This window comes from Hemiscyllium ocellatum, chromosome 35 (genome assembly GCF_020745735.1).
Source record: "Hemiscyllium ocellatum isolate sHemOce1 chromosome 35, sHemOce1.pat.X.cur, whole genome shotgun sequence".
Classification (NCBI taxonomy): Eukaryota; Metazoa; Chordata; class Chondrichthyes; order Orectolobiformes; family Hemiscylliidae; genus Hemiscyllium; species Hemiscyllium ocellatum.
The window spans coordinates 38,761,163-38,788,293 of record NC_083435.1 but is presented as its reverse complement, the minus strand read 5'-3'; the positions used below and the strand labels follow the sequence as shown (position 1 = coordinate 38,788,293).

The 27,131-nt window shown below is 43.6% G+C and overlaps 1 protein-coding gene across 1 annotated transcript in view; it reads right to left on the bottom strand.

Moving 5' to 3' along the window:
* Window positions 1–4,045: 4,045 nt before the first annotated feature.
* Window positions 4,046–27,131, bottom strand: part of LOC132832381 (H-2 class II histocompatibility antigen, A-U alpha chain-like) — a 68,787-nt gene continuing 45,701 nt past the window's right edge. The window contains exons 4-5 of the mRNA XM_060850331.1: window positions 18,809–18,956; window positions 4,046–4,370 (exon numbers count right to left, since the gene is read on the bottom strand). Coding sequence (XP_060706314.1) covers window positions 18,811–18,956 — 146 coding nt within the window. The 3' untranslated portion in view covers window positions 4,046–4,370; window positions 18,809–18,810. The remainder of the gene's footprint in view (window positions 4,371–18,808; window positions 18,957–27,131) is intronic.

The window sequence follows — 27,131 nt, the reverse complement described above, 5'->3', positions numbered from 1 at the left end:
TGGTTGTGGAGGCAGGCACTGAGGAAGCAAATGTGGCTGTGGTAGCGAGTTTGTTTCAGGACCTGTCCAGCCATCTCTACTTATTTAATTAATTTATACAAATTTATGAGTTAAATAATTTCTAGTACTTCTCTCTGGTCTTATTCAACTAACCAACTAATAGTAAACTTTTAATCAATCACACATTTAATCAATCAATAAGAGACAATCTAACCAACACTCCCTGACATTTGATTGTGTTACTACTGAACAGAAACACAATTGTACACACCATATAAATGCAACGGCTACAAGGGCTAGTCAGATTCTAGGAGTTACTCATCTCCTGACTCTTCAAAGCCTGCCCACAATCTAGAATGCACAAGTCAGGAGTGTCTGGAATCCCACTAGTAGGAGAGGCAGTGTCTAATGGTATTATTGCTGGAATGTTAATCCAGATACCCAGATAATGTTCTGGGGACCCAGGTTCAAATTCAGCCATGGTAGATGGTGGAATTTGAATTCAATATAAAAAAGAATATCTGGAATCAAGAAATTAATGATGACCATGGATTCATTGTCAATTGTCGGAAAAACCCATCTAGTTCACTAATGTCCTTTAGAGAAGGAAACTGCCATGCTTACCTGATCTGGCCTACATGTGACTCTAGACCCACAGCAATGTCATTGACTCTTAACTGCCCTCTGGGCAATTAGGGATGGGCAATTAATGCTGCCTTGCCTATGACACCCTCATCCCGTGAATGAATAAAGAACTTTGCTTGAATGAGTGCAGCCCCAACAAAACTCAAGAAGCTTGACACCATCCAGGAGAAAGTGGCACGCTTAATTGGCATCACCAGCAGTGTGTACCATCTACAGAGATACACTGCAGAAAATCACCAAATATCCACAGACAACACTTTCAAATCACTTCCATCTAGAAGGACAGATATATGGGAATACCACCACCTTCAAGTTCCCTCCAATCCACTCACCATCCTGACTTGGAAATATATCACCATTCCTTCAGTGTCATTGGGCAAATATCCTGGAATTCTCTCCCTTAGGGCATTGTGAGTCAAACCACAGCACATGGACTGCAGCAGTTCAAGAAGGCAAATCATTATCAATTGTTTGGGATGGGCATTTAGAGTTGACCACCAGCTACACACAAATCCCATGTCCAATGAGTGAATAAAAAAACTTTCCCCTAAAAGCTATTTTCTGGGTCTGTAGTTTATGAAGGAACAAAGATGGCCTTTAGTAGAGTGATATGCTCTTTCTGTCGGATGTGTTTTCATGTCACTGATGATTATGTCTGCAGGAAGTGTCTTTAGTTGCGAATCCTATCATATTACATGGATCGGTTGGAGCGGCAGTTAGAGGCAATGAGGAATTTACAGGAGCTAGGGGGGCATGATGGATGTCAGTTATAGAAAGGGGGAAAAGCCGCAGATGCAATAAGATGGTTGGGTTAACTCCAGGAAAGGCGGAAAGGGGAGGCAGGTGGTGTAGGTGTTTTCTGCGGCTATCCCCCATTTCAAACAAGTATGCTGTTTTGGAAAATGTAGAGGTGATGGACTCTCAGGGCAATGTACTCTCGCTTGCATGGTCAACTCTACTCCTTTTTACGCACTCTGTCACCCGTAGAGGTGTTCGAACCTCCACTCAGATCCCCCTGATAATGACCTGACATAGGAAGTTTGATTAGATGGTTTACGGCTGGTTTTAACAGTTTTAATGTTGATATGATCCGTTTATTGGACTTTATTTGGCTTGGAGCAGTTTTAACTTGCTTTCAGACCATCGCAAGAGCATTACTTGATCCAGACCAGCTGATATGACCTGAGAAGGAATATGACATGGCTGTTGACTCGCATGGGTTACTTATCTTAGGATAATTCAAAATTAATTATTGGTAGAATGGCTTTTGAGTTAAATTCTCCCATTTTCCTTTGGGTGGGCGAGTCCAGAGGGCATAGGTTTAGGGTGAGAGGGGAAGGATATAAAAGGGACCTAAGGGACAACTTGTTCACACAGAGGATAGAACATAGAACATAGAAAAATACAGCGCAGTACAGGCCCTTCGGCCCTCAATGTTGTGCCGACCGAATCCTACCTAACCTACACTAGCCCAATAACTTCCAAATGCCTATCCAATGCCCGCTTAAATGACCATAAAGAGGGAGAGTTCACCACTGCTACTGGCAGGGCATTCCATGAACTCACAACCCGCTGTGTAAAGAATCTATCCCTAACATCTGTCCTATACCTTCCACCCCTTAATTTAAAGCTGTGTCCCCTTGTAACAGCTGACTCCATTAGCGGTAAAAGGTTCTCAGTGTCTACCCTATCTAAACCCCTAATCATCTTGTACACCTCTATCAAATCTCCCCAAACCTTCTTTTCTCCAATGAGAACAGCCCCAAGTGCCTCAGTCTTTCCTCATACGATTTTCCTACCACCAGGCAACATCCTGGTAAACCTCCTCTGCACTCGTTCCAATGCCTCCACATCCTTCCTAAAGTATGGCGACCAAAACTGCACACAATACTCCAGATGAGGCCGCACCAGAGTCTTATACAACTGCAACATGACCTCACGACTCCGGAACTCAATTCCTCTGCCAATAAAGCCCAGTACACCATATGCCTTCCTCACAGCACTATTTACCTGGGTGGCAACTTTCAGAGATCTGTGTACATGGACACCAAGATCCCTCTGCTCATCCACACTATCAAGTAGCCTACCATTAGCCCAGTAATCCATCTTCTTGTTACTCCTACCAAAGTGAATGACTTCACACTTAGCTACATTGAATTCCATTTGCCACCTTTCTGCCCAGCTTTGCAACTTGTCTATATCCCACTGTAACCTGCCACATCCTTCCTCACTATCCACAACTCCACCAACTTTTGTGTCATCCGCAAACTTACTCACCCAGCTTTCAAGCCCCTCCTCTAGATCATTTATAAAGATAACAAAAAGCAATGGTCCCAAAACAGATCCTTGAGGTACACCGCTAGTAACTGCACTCCAAGATGAATCTATACCATCAACTACTACCCTCTGTCTCCTTCCAGCCAGCCAATTTCTAATCCAAACCTCTAATGCACCCTCAATGCCATACCTCCATAGTTTTTGCATTAGCCTACCATGGGGTACCTTATCGAACGCCTTACTAAAATCCATATACACAACATCTACTGCTTTACCCTCGTCCACCTCCTTAGTCACCTGCTCAAAGAACTCAATAAGGTTTGTGAGGCACGACCTGCCCTTCACAAAACCATGCTGACTATCCTTGATCACGTTATTCCTATCCAGATGTTCATAAATCTTATCCCTTACAATTCTCTCTAAGACTTTGCCCACCACAGAAGTCAGACTCACTGGCCTATAGTTACTCGGGCTATCCCTACTCCCCTTCTTGAACAAGGGGACCACATTCACCATCCTCCAGTACTATTCCCGTTGACAATGACAACATAAAAATGGAGCATGTATGGAAAGAGCTGCCAGAGGAAGTAGTGAAGGCTGGTACAATTGCAACATTTAAAAGACATCTGCATGGGTATATGAATAGGAAGGGTTTAGAGGGATCTGGGCCAAGTGCTGGCAAATGGGACTAGATTAGGTTAGAATATCTGGTCAGCATGGACAAGTTGGACTGAAGGGTCTATTTCTGTGCTGTATATCTCTATGAGTCTAAATGCTACTCTAGCTCCTGTCACAATAGCAAATGGCACTTTGTGATCAGGAGCCTCCTCCCAGGGATTTAACTGAGATTCCTGACTTTATCCTGTTTCCTGGGAAATATATAAAATGGATTTGGGAATGAAGTCTTCCTGGTGTCTAACTGCTGGGATGAGGAAGTGGGTGATTTGATGCTCACCTGTTCAACCTGCTAAATTTCTGGTCTGAGTTAACAGAGAGACCTAGGTCCATTATAGTTCATAAGTACTTTGTCATCCTGCTGAGCTCATTAAATAGATTGGACAGAACATTGTGGATGGATTATTGAGACATGATGGTAAAATTAGAACTACAACACCACAAAGAATTAGTCTGGAGATCTGTATAATTTTAATAAAATCTGTGACAGCACATGCAACGTAATGAACTGACAGTGCTCATATCACACAAGAACAGGAGACATTTCATTTCTAACAAATTTGTTTTTCCCCAAAATTAAAATGATCATGAATTCTAAAAACACAATTGTATCAAATTAAGAAGTTGTAGTTCACTGCTGGTTCACACCAAGTTATGATAGAACATGTTGCAACAATAAGAATATATAATGGGATGAGACAACGTGGTGCATCAAGAGGACACATTGAAGCGATGAGGAGACATGGTGTGGTGGAGTATTTCCTGCCTTCGACCTAAATTGAAGAAAAAAAATGTTAAAAAAACTCCAGCAAATTGAATATATTGATTTCTCATGACATTATCTGCTCATTCCTCTTGTCAGTAACTGGGTTTACCATTGTTTTGGGTATAGGAATTACTTGTCAGGTGACAATGAGGAATACAATCTGAGCAACATCACTACATGGAATAGACGAAACCACCAGTTGTTGTAAGATCACCGTCTGCGGTCATTGAGTCATATAGGATGGAAACACCCTTTGGCCCAACCAGTCCACGCTGTCATGTGCCCAAACTAAACTAGTGGCACCTGCCTTGCTCCTGGCCTATATCCCTCCAAATCCTTTCCTAATAATGTACTTATCCAAATGCCTTTTAAATGTCGTAACTGTACCCCCTTTCACCACTTCGACCGGAAATGCATTCCATACATTAACCCTACACTGTATTAAAGAAAAAGCCCCTCATGTCCTTTTTAAAATCTCCCTCCTCTCACTTTAAAAATATGCATCCTCGTCTTGAAATCTTCCACTCCAGGGAAAAGACTTATGCTATTCACCTTATCTAAACCCCTCATGATTTTATAAACCTCTATAAGGGCTCCCCCAATCTCCCATGCTCCAGCCTATCCAGTCTCTCCTTATTACTCAAACCCTCCAACCCTGGCAACATCCTAGTAAATCTTTTCTGAACCCTCTCCAGCTTAATAATATTCTTCCTATACCAAGCCAATAGAAACCTACTGACTGCCATCTTTCTGGTGAAATAGATGGTTGCTCACTAGCCAAATAGAGAAAAGTCATACCTTCGGGTTCAGTACAGCCAGCCACATCAATAGATTAGTCCAACAAGTTCATTGATGTTTTAGCATCAGTTTTCTACACATGTACAAATGTCACTTCAGGTAACTTTGTTCAGCAAAGATAGGCATGTAAACTGAACAGACTGCACATGCCAACACTGTAGCCAGTCGGCACACTCACTTCTAACGTACAGTCTGCAAAGCACACAGTTATAGTATCACTGGCTCCAAGGTTCACCAGTACCTGAAAGTTCACTGGCCCCTAAAGGATTATCACACCCTCATGCTTAGTGAGGATATATTTTATCGAACTGAAGAGATTCTAAATCCCCTGATTTTATTAATCACTACTGTTCCCTGAAGAAGGGCTTATGCCCGAAACATCGAATCTCCTGTTCCTTGGATGCTGCCTGACCTGCTGCGCTTTTCCAGCAACACATTTTCAGCGCTGTTCCCACAGCACTCATTGTTAAATGTTGTGTGCCTGTAAGTGCAGGGAGTCAGTGACAACATCATATACAAATAATTTTAATCAATATTTCCACCACCAGAAATATACCCATGTCAGAAGTGAATCAGTGGCAAGCAAAGCCCGCTAAGGGCAACGCTTCCATGAAAGAAAAATGAAGGGAGAGATAGGGATTAAACCAAACTACAGTTGAGGGAGAAAATAAAGCACTCCACTGCCAGTGGTGCCCACGTCTTCCTAAAGGCATCAAAAGCATTGGTGGATGTCGCATACTCCCTTTCCAGGGACACCCGGCCTTGAATATAACCACAGAAGTTGGACAGGCAATCGGCAGAAATGACCCTCTCCAAAGGCCACTGCCTGGACCTGTTTATGACCAGACTGGCTAGACCCAAGAGCAGTCCTAGGAGGAGACCTCTGACCTGCCCTCTCCCCTCACCACTAAGACATAGAGTCATAGAGATGTACAGCACGGAAACAGACCCTTCGGTCCCACTTGTCCATGCTGACCAGATATCCCAACCCAATCTAGTCCCATCTGCCAGCATTTGGCCCATATCCCTCCAAACCCTTCCTATTCATATACCCATCCAGATGCCTTTTAAATGTTGCAATTGTACCAGCCTCTACCACTTCCTCTGACAGCTCAGTCCACACACGTACCACCCTCTGTGTGGAAAAGTTGTCCCTTAGGTCACTTTTATATCTTTCCCCTCTCACCCTAAACCTAAAGTTCTGGACTCCTCCACTCCAGGGAAAAGATTTTGCCTATTTATCCTATCCATGCCCCTCATGATTTTATAAACCTCTATAAGGTCATCCCTCAGCCTCCGACACTCCAGGGAAAACAGCCCCAGCCTATTCAATCTCTTCCTATTGCTCAAATCCTCCAACCCTGGCAACATCCTTGTAAGTCTTTTTTGAACCCTTTCAGGTTTCACAATATCTTTCTGATAGGAAGGAGACTGGAATTGCACACAATGTTCCAACAGCGGCCTAACCAATGTCCTGTACATGGCAACATGACCTCCCAACCCTTGTACTCAATGCTCTGACCAATAAAGGAAAGCATACCAAAAGCTTTCTTCACAATCCTATCTATCTGTGACTCCATTTTCAAGGAGCTATGAACCTGCATTCCAAGGTCTCTTTGTTCAGCAACACTCCCTAGGACCTTACCATTAAGTGTATACGTCCTGCTAAGATTTGCTTTCCCAAAATGTAGCACCTCGCATTTATCTGAATTAAACTCCATCTGCCACTCCTCAGCCCATTGGCCCATCTGGTCCAGATCCTGTTGTAATCTGAGGTAACCCTCTTCGCTGTCCACTACACCTCCAATTTTGGTGTCATCTGCAAACTTACTAACTATACCTCTTATGCTCACATCCAAATCATTTATATAGATGATGAAAAGTATTGCACCCAGCACTGATCCTTGTGGCACTCCACTGGTCACAGGCCTCCAGTCTGAAAACAACCCTCCACCACCACCCTCTGTCTTCTACCTTTGAGCCAGTTCTGTATCCAAATGGCTAGTTCTCCCTGTATTCCATGAGATCTAATCTTGCTAACCACTCTCCCTTGGGGAACCTTGTCAAACGCCTTACTGAAGTCCATATAGATCATCGAGTAAAAAATGAGGTCTGCAGATGCTGGAGATCACAGCTGAAAATGTGTTGCTGGTTAAAGCACAGCAGGTCAGGCAGCATCTCAGGAATAGGAAACTCGACGTTTCGAGCATAAGCCCTTCTTCAGGAATCATTCCTGAAGAAGGGCTTATGCTCGAAACGTCGAGTTTCCTATTCCTGAGATGCTGCCTGACCTGCTGTGCTTTAACCAGCAACACATTTTCATCCATATAGATCACGTCTACCGCTCTGCCCTCATCAATCCTCTTTGTTACTTCATCAAAAAACTCAATAAAGTTTGTGAGACATGATTTCCCACACACAAAGCCATGTTGACCATCCTTAATCAGTCCTTGCCTCTCCAAATACATGTTCATCCTGTCCCTCAGGATTGCCTCCAACAACTTGTACATCAGTAACATCAGGCTCACTGGTCTATAGTTCCATAGTTTGTCCTTACCACCTTTCTTAAACAGTGGCACAACATTTGCCAACCTCCAGTCTTGCGGCACCTCACTTGTGACTATCCATGATACCAATATCTCAGCAAGAGGCCCAGCAATTACTTCTCTAGCTTCCCACAGAGTTCGAGGGTACACCTGATCAGATCCTGGGGATTTATCCACTTTTAACCATTTCAAGACATCCAGCACTTCCTCCTCTGTAATCTGGACATTTTTCAAGATGTCACCATCTATTTCCCTACATTCTATTTCTTCCATGTCCTTTTCCACAGTCAACACTGTTGCAAAATATTCTTTTAGTATTCCCCCATCTCTTGCGGCTCTACACAAAGGCTGCCTTGCTGATCTTTGAGGGGCCCTATTCTCTCCTTAGTTACCCTTTTGTCCTTAACATATTTGTAAAAACCCTTTGAATTCTCCTTCACCCTATTTGCCAAAGCTATCTCATGTCCCCTTTTTACCCTCCTGATTTCCCTCATAATTATACTCTTACTGCCTTTATACTCTTCTAAGGATTCACTCGATCTATCCTGTCCATACCTTGCATATGCTTCCTTCTTTTTCTTAACCAAAGCCTCAATTTCTTTAGTCATCCAGCATTCCCTATACCTATCCGCCTTTCCTTTCACCCTGACAGGAATATATTGTCTCTAGACTCTCATTATCTCATTTCTGAAGGCTTCCCAGGTGGTGAAAATCAGGAGCATGGGGCTGAAGTGCAAACAAAATAGAGCAAAGGGTTTTCAAACAATGAAAAAGGGTGTGCAATCATCCATCACTAATATTTTCTTGAGCAGCAATACCTTTACATTGAGCATCCTCCGAGGTGGTACGACCTGGCGACGATTTTTTCCACCAAGTGTGTCGCCTCACCTACGACATGCAGCTCCTATTTGGACTGTGACGGTTTGGAGGTTGTCCTCAGGACATTGGCTGTCTTTTACCAGGACCTGATCACTGGCTGGAACATTGTCAACTCATGTCGTGCCTATCCTGCATCAGGAGTAGCAGCTGTCATCAGACAGTTTTATTTCCCCTTCCAATTCTATTTGGATTTATTCCCTTCCCTCTCTGCCTACACTGCCCCATCACATTTTCTATGATGGCATTGCACGGAACAGGTTTTGCTTGTTAATGTTTAATTAGCCGCAGGTGATTTTCTGGTGATGGAAATATTAAATAAAGTCTTGTGCATATGGTGTCTTCACTGAGTCCCTGCACCTACACACATACATAACATGGATACTGTGGAGTGCTCATGTGGGAAAAAAGAAAAGCAGTATAAAAGGGGATTCAGAATCTCCTCAAAAACAATACAATAAATGCTTTGCACAATGGTGTCTTTTTACCGTCACACACACACAAAAAAGAAAAAAAATAAGAAAGCAGACCCAAAGAAGGAAGATAGTGGCAGATTGGTAATGTCACTGGTCTAGCGATCTACAGGCTGAGGATCATGCTTGAGACATGAATTCAAATCCTGCAACAGCAGAGGGTAAAACATGCAGGCCCGGATGATCTCTCTTGTGTTGCTGTGGTAGAATCCCTACTCTTGGACTGGGGATGCCGGGTTCAAGTCCCACCGTCTCCAGAGGTGAGTAATAACAACACTGAACAGGTCAATTAGAACAAATAGATTAAATAATAAAACAAAAGCAGACTTAGAATAGAGCTCTAGGAGAAAGTGAGGACTGCAGATGCTGGGGTACCAGAGTTGAAAAATGTGGTGCTGGAAAAACACAGCAGGCCAGGCAGCATCTGAGAGCAGGAGAATCGGGTTTATGCCCGAAACATCGATTCTCTTGGCCCTCCGATGCTGCCTGGCCTGCTGTGCTTTTCCAGCATGACATTTTTCAACTCTTAGAATAGAGCTCTCTTGTGCAGTGGTGGTGTCCCCAACTCTCGACTGGAGAGGCATTGTGTAATGATTCAATTATGCTCACAGGAAGCAGAAGACTAATGGGAGGAAGAGAGGAGGAGCTGAGCTGAGAACAGAGCTTGGCAAAGGGAGAAGGGTAGACTGGAGGTCCTGTATTGCTGATGGTGATGCTGCTCCCCTATGCTGGGCTTCTCTAGAACTGGTGCTGCAAATTAAAGACTATTGTCGCTCTTGTCAGGGGCCTGATTGGAGAACTTGCAGCATTGCTTGGGACTGCCTAACCTCCCTCAAAAACACCCTTTTTATACATGGCAAACTCAACCCCACAATCACCAGTTATGGGGTCTAGTCATACCAATGCCGGGGTAGCTGAAGGACCCAAGTTTGAATCAGGCCTACTCCTTCTGAGGCCAGGTCTTTATTTCCTTGACCTGGCAGGATGTGACTAAGGTCACTGTGCCTGAGGAGGGAGTTGCCTACAGTGCCTTATGGAGGGTGGACAGCCTGCAGTCTCACCTATGCAAGGAGGTGGGGCACATGAGGACATGAAGTCCACATTGTTGCCATGGGGTTGAAGGGTCCCGAGGGAGAAGATGAGGCGTCAGGGGTGAATTGGTGTTGGAGGATGCCCAGGACCGGATGTCCTTGGCAGAGTGGGAGGGGGAGTTGAAATGTTCGACCACGGGACGGTGGGGTTGATTGGTGCAGGTGTCCCAGGGTAGGCATCTTATCTCCCCAAAGTGGAGGAGACTGCATTGGGAGCAACGGATACAGTAAATGACATGTGTGGAAGTGCAGATGAAACCTTGATGGATGTGGAATGCTCCTTTTGGGGCCTTGGATGCACGTGAGGGGGGAGGTGTGGGCGCAGGTTTTGCAATTCCTGCGGTGGCAGGGGAAGGTGCCAGGATGGGAGGGTGGGTTGTTGGGGGGAGGTGGGGGTTGGGCATTGTCCTGACCAAGTAGTCATGGAGGGAATGGTCTTTACAGAAAGCAGATGGGGTGGGGAGAGAAATATAGGGGTGGGGAGTGGTGTGGTCCATTTGTAGGTGGTGGAAATGGCAGAGGATGATGTGATGTATAGAGAGGTTGGTGGGGTGGAAGGTGAGGACCAGGGGGTTCTGTCCTTGTTATGGTTAGAGGGCATGGGGTTCAAGGGCAGAGGTGCAGGACATGGATGAGATGCACTGGGATGAGGTCAACCAAGTGGGAGGGAAAATTGCAGTCTTTAAAGAAGGAGGCCATCTGGTGTGTTCTGTGGTCCTCCTGGGAGCAGATATGTGGGGGTGAGGAATTGGGAATACAGGAGGTAGGGTGGAGGAGGTGTAATCCAGGTAGCTGTGGCAGTCGGTGGGTTTGTAAAAAATGTCAGTGTTGAGTTGGTACCGTTGATGGACATGGATAGGTTCAGGAAGGGGAGGGAGGTGTCAGAGATGGTCCAGGTAAATTTAATGTCAGGGTGGAAAGTGTAGGTGAGTTTGATGAATTGCTCAACCTCCTCGTGGGAGCCCGAGGTGATGCCAATGCAGTCATCACTGTAGCGGAGGAAGAGGTGGGGAGTGGTGCCAGTGTAATTACGGAAGATGGACTGTTCTACATAGCCAACAAAGAGACAGGCATAGCTGAGGCCCATATGGGTGCCCATGGCTACCCCTTTGGTCTGGAGGAAGTGGGAGAGTTTGAAAGAGAAATTGTTAAGGGTGGGGACCAGTTCAGCCAAACGAATGAGAGTGTCGGTGGAAGGGTCCTGTTGGGGATGTCGGGAGAGGAAGAAACGGAGGGCTTGGAGGCCCTGGCCATGGCGGATAGAAGTGTAGAGGGATTGGATATCCATGGTGAAGATGAGGCATTGGGGGCCGGGGAAATGGAAGTCTTGGAGGAGGTGGAGGGCATCGGTGGTGTCTCGAATGTATGTGGGGAGTTCCTAGACTAGAGGGGGTTAGGACAGTGTCAAGGTAGGTGGAGATGAGTTCAGTGGGGCGGGAGCATGCTGAGACAATGGGTTGGCCAGGGTGGTCAGGCTTATGGATCTTGGGAAGGAGGTAGAACCAGGCAGTGTGGGGTTATACGCGTGGAGCTGGAAGTGCGGGCAGAGACTGTAACTGGAGTGGGTGTGGTAGTGGGGGGACCAGGGGGTGCTGTCATTTGTGGAAGTGATGCTCAGGGTTCTGGGGGCAGGGTGGTGAGAGTAGGATCAGTGGGGGTAGGGGTGTGTCAGCAGTGTGCAGGTGAGGGGCATCAATGGGGGCGGAAGTGGCAAAGCGTGGAGTCAGTGATGACGTAGGGGGACATTTCCGCCACCTACAAATGGACCCCACCACCAGAGGTACATTTCTGTCCCCAACCCTATCTGCCTTCCATAAAGACTGTTTCCTTCGTGACTACCTGGTCAGGTCCATGCCTACTAGCAACCCACCCTCCCATCCTGGCAACTTTCTCTGCTACTACAGGAATTGCAAAACCTGCGCCCACACCTCCCCCCCCCCCCCCCCCCCCCCCCAACCTCACCTCCATCCAAGGCGCCAAAGGAGCCTTCCACATCCATCAAAGTTTGACCTGCACTTCCACACATATCATTTACTGTATCTGACAGGACGCATTCTCGCAGAGCGCTTTAGGGAACATCTCTGGGACACCTGCACCAATCAACCCCTCCACCCCACGGCTGAATATTTCAACTCCCCCTCTCACTCTGCCGAGGACATGCAGATCCTGGGCCTCGTCTGCCACCACTCGCTCACCACCCGATGCACTCTCAGCTACCTTCCCCCCCAACTCTCCTACTAGTTATCTCCACCCCAGAGGCTCCCAGCCTCATTCCTGATGAAGCACTTTTGCCCAACACATCAATTTTCCAGCTCCTCGGATGCTGCCTGACTTGCTGTGCTTTTCCAGCACCACTCTAATCTTGACTTATACAATTGATAGTAGGGCCTTGAGTAGTGCCAACCAAGGGGTTCAGGTAGATAAGTCTTTAAAGTTTGAGTCACATGTCGCCAAGATGGTTAAAAAGACATTTAGCATGCTTGCCTTCATCACTCATTTGAGAATAGGAGTTGGACATTATATTGAGGTTGTATAGGACATTGTTGAGGCTTCTTCTGGAGTACTGTGTCCAGTTTTGGTCTCCCTGTTAAAGGAAGGATATTATTAAGCTGGCAAAGGTTCAGAAGAGATTTACCAGGACGTTGCCGGGTATGGAAGGTTTGAGTTAAGAAGAAAAATGGAATAGACTTGGACAACTTTTCACTGGAGTGTCAAAGGTTGAAAGGTTTTATAAAATCATGAGTGATTTTAGGGCTAATGATAGTTGTCTCTTCCATAGAATGGGGAATTTCAAGACGAGGGGGCATACTTTTAAGGTGAGAGGAACGAGCTGTGAAAGCAGGTATGTGGAGAAAAGGCCTTTAAGCGTGGAAGGCTGATGTTGTGGAGCTCAGTGATGTCCAAAATTGCCTCTGAGCTTGTGATCCCCATTTTGAGAAACTCTGATCTAAAAGGCTCACTGCAATGGGACGGCATGGTGACTCAGTGGTTAACACTGCTGCCTCACAGCACCAGGGACCCAGGTTTAATTCCAGCCTTGGGCGACTGACTGTGTGGTCTTTGCACATTCTCCCTGTGTCTGTGTGGGTTTCCTATGGGTGCTCCGGTTTCCTCCCACAATCCAGAGATGTGCAGGTCAGGTGAATTGGCCATGGGAAATTGCCTGTAGTGTTAGGTGCATTGATCAGAGGGAAATGGGTCTGGGTGGGTTAGTCTTCGGAGGGTCGTTGTGGACTTGTTGGGCCAAAGGGCCTGTTTCCACACTGTAGGGAATCTAATCTAATCTCAATAACTTAGCTATTAATGCTGTTAGCAACTTATAAACCCATGACCACTTCCATCTAGAAGGACAAGAGTTACAGATACATGGGGACACCACACTCTGCACGTTACTCTCCAAACCACTCAAATCCTGACTTGGAAATATATCACTGTTCCTTCACCTTTGCTGGGACAATTTCCTGGAATTCTCTCTCTCAGGGCATTGGGGATCAATCCACAGCATATGGAACTGCAGTGGTTCAAGAAGGAAGCTCACCACCACCTTCTCAACGGCAGCGAAGGACAGGCAATAAATGCTGGCCCAGCTAACAACTCCCACACTCTATGAATACATTTTTTAAAAAAAGTGGATTCTGGATGTCTATAACGGGGACTGTGAAACTCAGTCACAGAGACAAAAGGCAGAGGCACAGAACATATTTACAAAATGATAACTCAGTGCTTTGAGAGCTGTGAGAAAATGATCAAAGCTGATACCAGATGGTTTGAAATACAGAGCCATTGACTCCATTAGCAATTTTTCTTTGAAAACGTTTCAGAAATATGGAACTTACCAAGGCAGGATTTAACCATATAGTTTCGACAGAGAGGTCAAAATATCTTTGTGCAATTATAGTTGAAGGTGGATTTTGATTGGACAGTAGGTGCTCCCAACAAAACTTTCATGTCTATCTTATAAATAAAGATGATCATAAGGAATGATTTGGGGCTGCACCCGGAAAACCTGGTCAGTTGCTGAAGAGGATCCGGGGATGGAAGGAGAGCAGGATGTGTTTGTCTCACTGCCCCAAACAAAATCAGATGCAGACTCAGAGGTAGCTGAGTGCCAAGGCAAACTGGATGAAGGGCCCACTTTGATTCTTTGGAACACCTGGGAGTTCTCAACACTGATTCAAGATCCCATGAAGTCTCATGGCTTCAGGTTAAACATGGTTAAGGAAACCTGCTGATTACCACACACTGCCCTCCCTCAGCTGATGAATCAGAATTCTTCCACATTGACCTATACTTAGAGGAAGCACTGAGACTGGCAAGGATGAAAAATGTATTCTGGGTCGGGGATTTCAATATTTACCACCAACAGTGGCTTGGCAGCAGTACCACTGATCGAGCTGCTCAAATCCTAAAGGACCCAGCTGCAAGACTGGGTCTGTGGCAGGTTGTGAGGGAATCCACAAGAGGGAAAAACATACTCGACCTCATCCTTGCCAATCTCCCAGCTGCAGATGCATCTGCCCATTACAGTATCAGTAGGAGAGACCACCACACAGTCCTTATGGAGTCAAAGTCCCACCTTCACATTGAATGTAACCTCTATTGTGCTGTGTGACATTATCACCGTGCTCAATGGTACAGACTTCAAACATATCTAGCAACTCAAGACTGGGCATCAATGAGGCAGCAGAATTGTACTCCAGTAAAATCTGCAACACCATGGCCTGGCACTCAGCCATCACCACCAACACTGGTTCAATGGATAGTGCAGGAGAGCGTGTCAGGATCAGCACCAGGTATGCCTGAAGATGAGGTGCCACAGAATCATAGAGTCATAGAGATGTACAACACAGAAACAGATCCTTTAGTCCAACTTGTCCTTGCTGATCAGATATTCTCAATAAATCTCGTCCCATTTGCCAGCATTTTGTCCATATCCATCTAAACTCTTTTTAGTTATATACACACCCAGCTGCCTTTAAATGCTGCAATTGTACCAGCCTCCACCACTTCTTCTGATAGCTCCATATATGCACCACTCTCTCCATGAAAAGGTTGCCCTTGAGGTCTCTTTTACATCCTTCCCCTCTTAGCCTAAACCTATGCCCTCTAGTTCTGGACTCCCCGACCCCAGGGAAAAGACTTTGCCTATTTATCCTATCTATGCCCCTCATAATTTTGTAAACCTCTATAAGGTCACCGCTCAGCCTCTGATGCTCCAGGGAAAACAGCCCCTCCCTATAGCTCAGATCCTCCAACCCTGGCATGAGATAATGCTGCTCCTTTAACAAGGTTATGTCCTTGGCTTTTTTATTCAGAGAAGTCACAAAAGCAATGGTTCTGAAAAGGTCTAGGTTTGAAAGGTTATAGGGCCAGTTTGATTATAGCAAACAGATACTGCCTCAGGTGAAAGGCTTTCCAGCTTTTTAAAAACACATGTACAATGAAAGGGGAGTGGCCAGTTCTCACAGTTCAGCTTGGTTTGGTTTTGACAGTCTGACTGTTCACTGAAAGCTGGCAGTCAGTGAGACTGCTGATCTATGAACCAGCTACATGGACAGTGGTGTTCCATGCTGCCATCTCTTTCTGTCCTATAAGACCCTGTGTTTGATTTTACCATTTGTGCCAAGGGGTGTTTATGGGGATTCTTGCAGGAATTTGGAACAGCATCATTAAGTTGGGTTAATCTGGTGGTTTTTGGATAGGTTAAGTTATTCTATATTCTGTTTTGTTTTGTTTGTGTTTCATTCGGTAATCTTGTAAATAAATTCTGTTTTGTTTAAAACTAAGTGGTTTTACAGTTGCATCACTCCTGGAATATCCACTTTACATCTGCTTAAAACAGCAAGCAAAGTTAAGGTCTGGGCTATTTTCTTGAAATGTTTTGAGGGGATCTGGCCTGGTCCATAAGAGCGAACATCCTTGTAAATCTTTCCAAACCCTTTCAAGTTTCACAACATCCTTCCTGTAGCTGAGAAGAATTACACACAATATTGCAAAAATGGCTGAGTCAATGTCCTATACAGCTACAACATGACTTCCCAACTCCTATATTCAATGTTCTGATCAATAAAGGAAAGCATATCAAATGCCTTCTTCACTATCTGATCTACCTGTGACTCTACTTTCAAGGAACTTGAACCTGCATTCGAAGGTTGTTCAGCAACACTCCCCAGGACCTTGTCAGTAAGTGTATAAGTCCTGCTCTGATTTGCCTTTCCAAAATGCAGCACCACACATTTATCCAAATTAAGCTCCATCTGCCACTCCTCAGCCCAGTAGCCCATCTGATCAAGATCCCGAAGCATTCTGAGGTAAACTTCTTCACTGACCACTACACCTCCAATTTTGGTGTTGTCTGCAAACTTACTAACTATACTTCCTGTGTTCACATCCAAATCATTTATATAAATGTGATACCACCGATCAGGACTACTTGCATGCCAAACAGCATTAGCAGGAAGTGATAGAGTTAAGCGATCCCACAACCAGTAGATCAGATGTAAGCTCTGAAGTCTTGCCACTTGGTGGTAGTCAATTAAACTGGAGGAAAAGGCTCCACAAATGTCACCATTTTCCATGATGGAAGAGTCCATTACATCAGTGCAAAAGATAAAGCTGAAGTTTTTGCAGCAATCTTAAGTCAGAAGTACTGAGTGATATCAGCCTCCTCCATTGGTTCTGTAGCATTACAGACACCAGTCTTCAGCTAATTTGATTCACTCCATGTGGTGTCAAGAAATGTCTGGAGACACTGGATACTGGAAAGGCTACGGGTCCTGACAACATTCCGACAATATTACTGAAGACGTGTGCTCCAGAATTTGCCACTCTCCTAGCCAAGCTGTTCCTGTACAGTTTTCACATTGTCATCTATCTGACAATGTGAAAAATTGCCCAGCTATGTCCTTTACACAAAAAGTGGAACCAATCCAACCTGGCCAATTATTACCCCATCAGTCTACACCCGATCATCAGTAAAGTGGTGGAAGACCATCACCACCAGTGCTATCAAGCAGTACCTGCTTAGCAATAACCTGCTCAGTGACGCCCAGTTTGGGTTCCAGTAGGGCCACTCAGCTCCTGACCTCATTACAGCCTTGGCCTAACTTGGTGAGGTGAGAGTGACAGCTCTTGACATCAAAGCCACATTCGACTAAATGTGGCTTCAAGGATCCCTCACAAAATTCAAATCAATAATAATCGGGGCAGGGGGAATGCTCCACTGGCCACAGTTATACCTGACACATCGGAAAATATTGTGGTTGTGGACAGTCAGTCATCTCAGCTCCAGGACATCTTTGCAGGAGTCCCTCAGGATAGTGTCTTAGGCCAAACCATCTTCAGCTGCTTCATCAATGACCTTTCCTGCATCATATTGTCAGAAGCAGAAATGTTCGCTGATGATTGCACAGTGTTCAGCAATAGTCACGTCTCCTCAGATACTGAAGCAGTCCATATTCAAATGCAACAAAATCTGGACAATATTCAGGCTTGGGCTGACAAGTGATAAGTAACATTCATGCCACACAAATGGCAGGCTATGACCATCACCAACAAGAGACAATCTAATCACTGCACTTTGACATTTAATGGTGTTATCATCACTGAATCCCCCACTACCAACATCGTGTAGGGGCATAACATTGACCAGAAACTGAATTGGACTTGCCACATAAACACTGTAGCTACTAGAGCAGCTTTGAGGCTAGGAATACTGCAGCAAGTAACTCATTTCCTGAATCTCCAAGCCTGTCCACCATCTACAAGGAACACGTCAGGATTGTGATGGAATACTCCCCTCTTGCCTGGATAAGTACTGCTCCAACAACACTCAAAAAGCTTGACACAATTCAAGACAAAGCAGCCCATTTAATTGATATTCAGTAGCAACAGTGAATACTACCTACAAGATGATACAGAAATTCACCAAAGATCTTCAGACAGCACTTTCAAATCCCACGGCCACTTTCATCTACATGGACAAGGGCAGCAGATATACGGGAACACGGCCACCTTCAAGTTCCCCTGTCAGCCACTCACCATCCTGATTTGGAAATATGTTGCCGTTCCTTCATTGTCATGGGTCAAATTCCAGGAATTCCCTCCTTAATGACATTGTGGGTCAACCCACAGCACATGAACTGCAGCAGTTCAAGAAGGTAGCTCAGCACCACCTTCTCAAGGGCAACTAGGGATAGGCAATAAATGCTGACCAGGAAACAACACCAACATCTCACAAATTAAAAACAAAACACAAACCATTAACAAAACAGATCTCAAAAATTACAGCAGATTAGAACCTCATGTAAATGTCAATAAAGAGAAAAAAACACGACTGTTCAGCTTTTGGGTATAATGTTGTTCCTTTTATGAGAGTCTAGACTCTCCGCCAAACATTATTATGGTCTTCTGAAGGTTGAGCTCAGCACTTTATCCAAGTACCAACTGTTCATCTGTCATGTATTAACATGGGTATAAAATCTGGTTTTGGCTTGTCCGTATCTGTGCACATTGCTGCCAGGGTGCATTGACCAACAGTCAGGAATAGTCTGATTGAGCCTTCATTCTAATTGCACATAGTTGTCTTGTTGCATAACTGAATGAATGTTTACTCTTCCAAGAGCACTAATTGTACACACAGACACTGCACCCTGTACTTACCCCTAGATGCCATGTTGCTGAGCCTGCAGCCTCTGTCTCTCTTTAATCAGTAAGATGACTCCCACAACAGCACTGATAATTCCCAGGATAATTCCCAGAACACAGATCACTGTCCCAGGACCAGACTGTTCCTCAGGTACTTCAGGTTCTGTAAAGAAAGAGGCAGAAGAAGAATGAGTCTCTCATAGCATGTGCCGAGGCTTACAAGAGTATGGACCAGTGCTGGAAATGGGATTAGAAAAGTTATGGGATTATTTTTGACCAGCATGGACACAATGGGGTGAAGGGCCTTATTCTGTACTGTAAATCTCTATGACTCTATAATCATTAACATTTGATGAAAATAATAAATTCACATGACTGTTGCAAAACCTTGCTCCAATACATTGGAGATTTGGAAAACAAAGCAATACATCTACAGGCGGAAACTGAGCAATTCAGGGAGAAAAACAAGCTGGAAATTCTTCTAGAATGGAAGTGAAATGATGAACAATATGGTCACTATGCTGACCAGTCTCTGCCTTTCTGCATTTTCCCAATAGTGAGGGTGGGAGACTATGCCCTGAACAGGTCATCATCCCATTAAGGAGCTCATTTACATCATGGTGTTTTGGGGGCGGGGGGGGGGGGGGGGGGTGAGAGGGGGGAATCATAAAGAGCCTGTCTTTTGTTTTTATTTTCAACAGGGTATCAATGTTCTGCAGTGGATGGGAGAGTTCAGAATAAACATAGTTTTCTTTTCTCAGAATTTGGCAGGTTTAAATACTAATTATTGCTTTATTGCACAAAGCCATTAGCTTTCAAATACATCTTCTGGTTAAAAACATCTTTAACTCGACTTTAATGTCATGAAATTTGATTTTTGTTAAGCTGTGTATTAGGTCTGTTAAAATAATACACATTGAAAGCTACTTAACAGGTTTATCCGCCTATTTTTATAAACAATTTTGCATAGTACAACTGCTAAGGATGGTATGAATAGAATCTGTATTTTTAAAAATTACCTAACCTGGAATTATATTTAATGTAATGCTCATTATACATAGAAACATAGGAGTTAGAAGCAGGAGTAGGCAATTAACCCCTTGAAGCTATTCAGCCATTAAATAAGGTAATTGCTGATGTCGTGGTATGTTCTTGCAAGCAGACCAAACACAGCCAGAAACCCTAACCACCTTACCATACATCAAAGAAATTTCAGAAATGACAGCCAGACTACTAAGACCCTCGGAATCCTAGTAGCACACAAACCCACCAACACTCTCAAACAAAAACTAACAAACTTAAAAGACCCAGTACAACCCATGGACAAAACCAATGTCATCTACAAAATTCCATGCAAGGACTGCCACAAACACTACGTAGGACAAACAGGAAGAAAGTTAGCCACCAGGATACACGAACACCAGCTAGCCACAAAAAGACACGACCCTCTCTCCCTCGTAGCCCTACACACGGATGAAAAAAAACACCATTTCGACTGGGACAACACATCTATCCTGAGACAGGCTAAGCAAAGACATGCCAGAGAATTCCTCGAGGCCTGGCACTCCAATAACAACGCCATAAACAAACACATAGATCTAGATCCCATCTATCAACCCCTCAGAAAATGAACAGGAAATGACATTACCACAAACCCCGGGAACCCCATCCAGGACAAACATATAAATAGAAAGCAGGAGACAACAGCTTCGCTTCACTTGGAGGTCACCACTGATGATGTTACCTAGCCAGGTAATGAAATGTCTGGATATCAAACCTACAGCTCAGTGAGCAAACCTACACCCTAAACCCCAACCTGAGCTACAAACTTTCACAAACCTTGCAAAAATAGTATAGACTTGGTTGAAGTGACTGATTGTATTCATCATTTCTCATTTCCATTCAGACCACTTGCTGCATGTAGGTGATCTCACTCTGTTCTGCTAATAACAGCCTTAGATAACAGAGCCACTCCTCCACCTTTTCCAAGTTTCCTATCCTTCCTAAATATTGTGCACTCTTCAGAATTCAGGTCCCATTCCATCCCTTTACAATCACTATCAGATTATGATTTGGAGATGCCAGTGTTGGATTGGGGTGGACAAAGTTAAAATCACACAACACCAGGTTATAGTCCAACAGGTTTAATTGGAAGCACTAGCTTTCGGAGGAGAGGAGCGACGCTTATTCATTTGTTCATTTGTTTTATTTTCAATGCTATGTGCATTCCAGTATGAAGCTTTTAGTTTTGTCCTTATATCATTTTTGCTACCTTTAACCTTATCAACTGATTTACTCTTGGATTTATAATCAAATGCCTTCCTGTTCTGGTCTGTTTATCATTTACCATATAAATGCTATTATCACTTCCCTTGACTCTACCTTTGCTACAACACATCTTCCCAAATTGGCCCCAACTATTTAGTTTAAAACCTGAAACAGATGTTCCTGCCCACACTAGAATTATCCTGCCTCTAATAGCACATTCTGTCAGTTTCATCGATGGTTAAAATCCTGATTACTTGGTTATCCTGTTCCCTGGCAGGCTCGTGACAGAGGCAGGATCTTGGCTTTGATTTAAATTCTGGGAGAGGGAAATCCAGTCCAATATCTCCATAGATATTCTCAGCCTTGTTGAGTATTTTTAGCATTTTCTGTTTTATTTGAAGAACATGAATACCCACCTGGCAGAAATGGTTATAGTCTGTGGCTATAAAAATAGCTTGCACAAATATGACAACTTTAATGTAATAAAACACTGCAAAGTCCTTTGTGGTGAATAAAATAGAGTAACATGTATGAAAAAAGGGGTATTAGGTGACATGAACAAAAGCGTGGTCAAATGGAATATTTTAAGGAGCTTCTGAAATGAAGAATGTGAAGTAAATAGGGTGAAGAGTGTAAGGATGGAATTCCAGAGCTTTAGGCCTGGATATTTGAAAGAACATTGAAAGAAGAAGAGCAAGAGGCTAGAATATGAAGCATAATGTGAATCCAACAAAAAAAATGTTATACATTAATTCTGGACAATTGCTGCTATCTGTAAGAAATTTGTTCATGTTTACAGGGTGAATATAATGGTCTCAGTGTGTGGCATAATGGAAAGTGGATTAAACAGTCATATATTTAAATGTTGCAATATAAAGTTTGCTGCCCATGCTAACCAAGTTAAGTCTAATTGTTAGTGTTGATATGTGCACCGAAGGTACATGAACTATTTTTACGATATGTTCTATACTCGATAAAACAAACTTTATTATAAAGCTAATGTTAAAAAAATTTCAATATCCACTGGCCACTATGTGGAAGAATGTGAATAGACAATATAAAATAAAAGGCACAATTTTAAAGAGGCTGCAGGAGCAGAGTGCATATGCGTATATGTGCATGGATCTAATCACACAGAGAATGAGACACAGTATTCCTAACAAAATAGATGAATTGATAGCAAAAATAGCAAGACATGGAATCAAAGTTGAGATCAGCATAAATGTGACTAATGACATTTGGAGAATCAAGATATAGACATAGTTTGCATAGAGGGAAAAAATAACCAGGGAAATAACAAGGGATTTATTTTTTAGGCTCCCTTGCAGACGGCTGCCGTAGGAACAGTATAAATCAAGATTTTTAGGTGGGTGTGGAGGATGGGGACTTGTGAGAAATGTACTGCGAGGATCCTGAGTGATTTTAATCTGAATATAGATTGAACTAATCAAATCGTATCCTGAGAAGGAGCTTATAGAATGTAGTCAGGACAGTTTCTTAGATAAATACACTCATTGGAACTAATCATGGAGCAGGCTATTTCAGACCAAGCAGTTTGTGATGACATAGCATTGATAATTACTTCACAGTAAAGAATCTTTTACATATGAGTGATCATAATATAATTTAACTTCACATTGTTTGAAGGTGAGAAGTGAGAGTTTAAAACTAATGTCTTAAACTAAAACAAAGATCATCACAATGGTGTGAAGAGAAAGTTGGCTAAAGTAGACTGGGAAATAGCTTTAAATGTTAGAGATACAGTAGCAAATAGTTATAGAATATTTGTTAAATCTATAATTGTTTTATATATATAAATATAAAACATATATATTAATAAGAAAGAAAGACCCTATGAAAACTATACACCAACTGTGGTTAACTAAAGAAGTTAAGGGTGATTTCAAATAGAATGAAAAGGCACGGAATGACATAAAGATTGGTGATGGACTGGTAGATTGGGAAAATCTTTCAAACTAGCAAAGTATGATTTAAAAAAGGGAAATAGAAAAAAAGGAAATAAGAGTTTTTACAAATTTATAAACAAGTGAAAGAGAAGCTATATGAAGCTGACAGGGTAATATTTGGAAATTAATAATTGTAAATGGTAGAGGTTTAAACAAATATTTTAACAATGGAAGTTACAGTTAGTGTAGTGATTAGGACATGGTGGACCTCATTGACTATGAGGTTGTTGATTGGATTGTTAATCAGGAAAACCTTGGCTGACCAATATAACCAGGAGATCCCCACTTCTGCAGCAATGTCTGAGCCTGGGTGTCCCTGGAGAAGGAGCACGTGGTGTTCATCAACTCCCTCGAGCTGTTCAGGGAGAGGTGGGCACCGCAGGGGATGGAGTGTTTTATTAGTGGGCGGCACGGTGGCACAGTAGTTGGTACTGCTGCCTCACAGCGTCAGAGACCTGGGTTTAATTCCCGCCTCAGGCAACTGACTGTGTGGAGTTTGCATATTCTCCCCGTGTCTGTGTGGATTTCCTTTGGGTGCTCCGTCCCACAGTCCAAAACTGTGCAGGTTAGGTGAATTGGTCATGCTAAATTGCCCGTAGTGTTAGGTGAAGGGGTAAATGTAGGGAAGTGGGTCTGGGTGGGTTGTGCTTTGGCGGGTCATTGTGGAGTTGTTGGGCTGAAGGGCCTATTTCCACACTGTAACTCATCTAATCTAATCAAATCTAATTTCCCCCTCCAACTCTATTTTGATTTAGTCCCTGCCCTCCCCTTCACTGTTTGATCACGCAGCATTGCCCTTTGATGTGAAGGGCACTGCTTGTCACAGGCCACCCGGGTGTTTTCCTATCTTCCTGGTGGTGTAAACTGAACAAAGATTCGTACACCTGTTGTCTCTCACTGTGTTTCACACCTGCACACACACCATGGGTGCTGGAGAAAATATAAGCACTCCCGCAGTGAGGTGGTAGTGTGAGGGTAAGGAAAAGAAACAAAAAAAAGAAAAGTATATAACAAGAGAAGAATAATCAGGAGATTTAGAGTTCTCTCTGTTTTTAAAAAAAGCAAATACAACCAAGAGATTTAGAATTGCCTGAGTTCGGGGGGACTGACTCTATGCTGGCTGCTGCTACAGTCAGTGTGTTCCTGCAAAAAAAAATAACCAAGAGATTTAGCATTTTCTCAGGTCAGGTGACTGACTCCGAGCTGGCTGTCCACAGCCAGTCCTGGGTTTTTTTTTGTGTGCTTACTCTTGGGGAACTGGCTCTTGAGCTGGCTGGCCACAGTCAGTGGTATGGTGGGTCCTTCTTCCTTTTAATGGACCTGTATTTGTTTCCTTCTTGAGGCACTGACTTTAAGCTGGCTGGCTTTATTCCTTTTCCTTGGGAAACTGGCTTTTCAGCTGGTTAGTTACAACCAGCCGTACAGTTATTTTGGAGAAGATGTGGGAGTGAAAGAGGCAGTTTGGCGATGGGACTTATTCTTTATTCCATGGGCAGCTGTTTGGACTGAACTTGTTACCTGTCCTGCCTCAACTCCTGTGCATTGGCCTAACCTCCAGGGTGGGCCCGACCTCACTGAAGAGGCTGATTCACTGTATGAGGATGAAGCTCTGGGACCAGATTATGGCAGTGTGCATGGGCTGGACCTCATGGGGGAGCCAAGCCTTCATGTACAGCATGTGTATCCTGCTGATGGGAGGAACCCCTGCTATGGGGTGCGAACTCTGCTGTGGGAGGCAGGTTACAGTTTGGGAAGTGGATTCTGGGTTGGATGGTGGACTCTGGGACCGGCCTCTCTGTCAGGGGCAGCCCCTGTTTTGTGAGTGGACTCTGTCCCCTCACTGCTGGCATTTTACCTTTATGTGTATATTGTGTTTGCACTGTACCTTATTGTGCAGGTTGTGATTGAGTTGTGTTTCCATATGTACACTGGGTTTCCTTTTGTGCAGTTTTTTTGGCTGTTCACTATGTGTTTTTATTTGGAGGATTATGATGTGATTTATTTTGTTGGTTCTGTGTACTGCTTTTCCTGTTGGTTATAGGAGGACTTGAGGCATTTGTTTTCAAGACTTATTTTTTCTGTTTTCTTTTACTGTTAACTGTTTGTGTCATATGTATTTTCAATTTGTATAGCGTTTAAATAAAAAGTATAAATAGGAGATAAAAATGAATATGTATATAACCAGGAGATTTAGAATTTCCTCAGTTCAGGGACTGACTCCAAGCTGACTGGCCACAGCCAGTGTACTGTGCACAAGTAAATAAAGGGGGACTTGATGATGGAATACCAGCCTCTGTACAGTTATTTCATTGGCGACGTTGGAGAAAACCTGAAGAACATTCGCTTTTAACTGTCATATTGGAGATGAGGTAAGCATTTCTGGCATCATGCCTTAATTTGGGAACCTTGACTTGTTTGATTCTGTTGTCAAAGACTGGGTCTAGTGTGTGGAAAGAATGGAATATTTCTTCTGGGCAGATGACATTGGAGCAGATGACATTGGGGCAGATGACATTGGGGCAGATGAAAAGCAACGAGTAATCCTGACTGTGTGTGGACCTGCAGCATTTTTGGCTATTAGGGCTTAACTTTCCCAGAAGCACCAGACACTAAAACCTTTCAAGAGTTGACAGACCATAAGACATAGGAGCAGGAATTAAGCCATTCAGGCTATCGAGTCCGCTCCACCATTCAATCATGGCTCATACATTTTTCAACCCCATTCTCCCACTTTCTCCTAATAACCCTTGATCCCCTTGAAACAAAAAAAATTATCTATCTCTGCTTAAACATACTCAATGACCCGGCCTTCACAGCCTTCTGTAGCAATGATTTCCATAGATCCGCCATTCTGGCAGAAGAAGTTTATCCTTACCTCCATTCTTAAAAGGTCTTCCCTTTACTCAAAGGTTGTGTCCCCGAGTCCTAATCTCTCCTATGAATGGAAATATCTTCCCAACATCTACTCTGTCCAGGACATTCAGTATTGTGTAAGTTTCAATGAGATCCCCCATCATCCTTCTAAACTCCATTGAGTATAGACCCAGAGTTCCTCATATGGTAAGCTTTTCATTCCTGGCACCTGCTACTAAGTCAAAAGCATGTATGTTCACTTTAAAGTAGAGAGCGTTTTCTGAATGTTAAAATAAACTTAAAGTGCTGGCTCAGCTGCCTAAATGGAAAGGCTGGGAGATGGGCTGTTCCAAAATAGATCCAATTGGCTGTTAAAGGGATACCTGAGTTTTGGTTACTGTTTTGACAGCAACTCAAATTTAACCAATTATTTTAAATTACGCTCAGGATACCAAAGCCCAATCAAGTTTGAACTTATTGTTTTGACAACATCGGACCAATGAGAGAGAACAATGTTGGGCGTATAAAAATGCAGGCATTTTGAAAATTGGTCAGAGCAACTCCCCTAAACAGCAGAGTAACTGCCATAGAGCTGGAGAGCTAACTGCCCGTCTAACATCTTGCTCTCAAAGAAATTATAAGACACTCTATTAAAAGGTATCTTTTCCTGTAAAACATACATGCAGTAAAAAGAAAGATGATGCCCAGGGAGATTAGAAAATGGAAGATTGAAGACAGCAGAGAAGACAGAGACTGTGTGGACTTGAGATTAAAAATGTAATGTTTAATAACTATTATTGGAACAGCATATTAAGAGGATTGTGTTCAGTTAAGGGAAAGAGTGTTCAATTTGTTAATAGTTTTGTTTAGTGCTCTGTTGGGAAAGTAAATTGTTATTTTTCTTTAAATAATGGAAATTAGGAACTTTCTGTCACTCACTCATATCTTTAATAGATTACAAGGCGAGGTGAGCTTTTCTGGGTGTTTGGTTTTATTAATAAAGGGATTCAACCACTGTGTCATTACAGACCATTCTCGTGAACCTCCTTTGAACACGCCCCAGGGCCAGTAAATCCTTCCTGAGATATGGGGCCCAAAACTGCGCACAATACTCCAAATGTGGTCTGACCAGAGCCTTATTGAGCCTCAGAAGTCCATCCCTGCTTTTATATTCAAGTCCTTTCAAAATAAACATTGTCATTGCATTTGCCTCACTAACTACTGACTTAACCTGCAAGTTTACCTTGAGA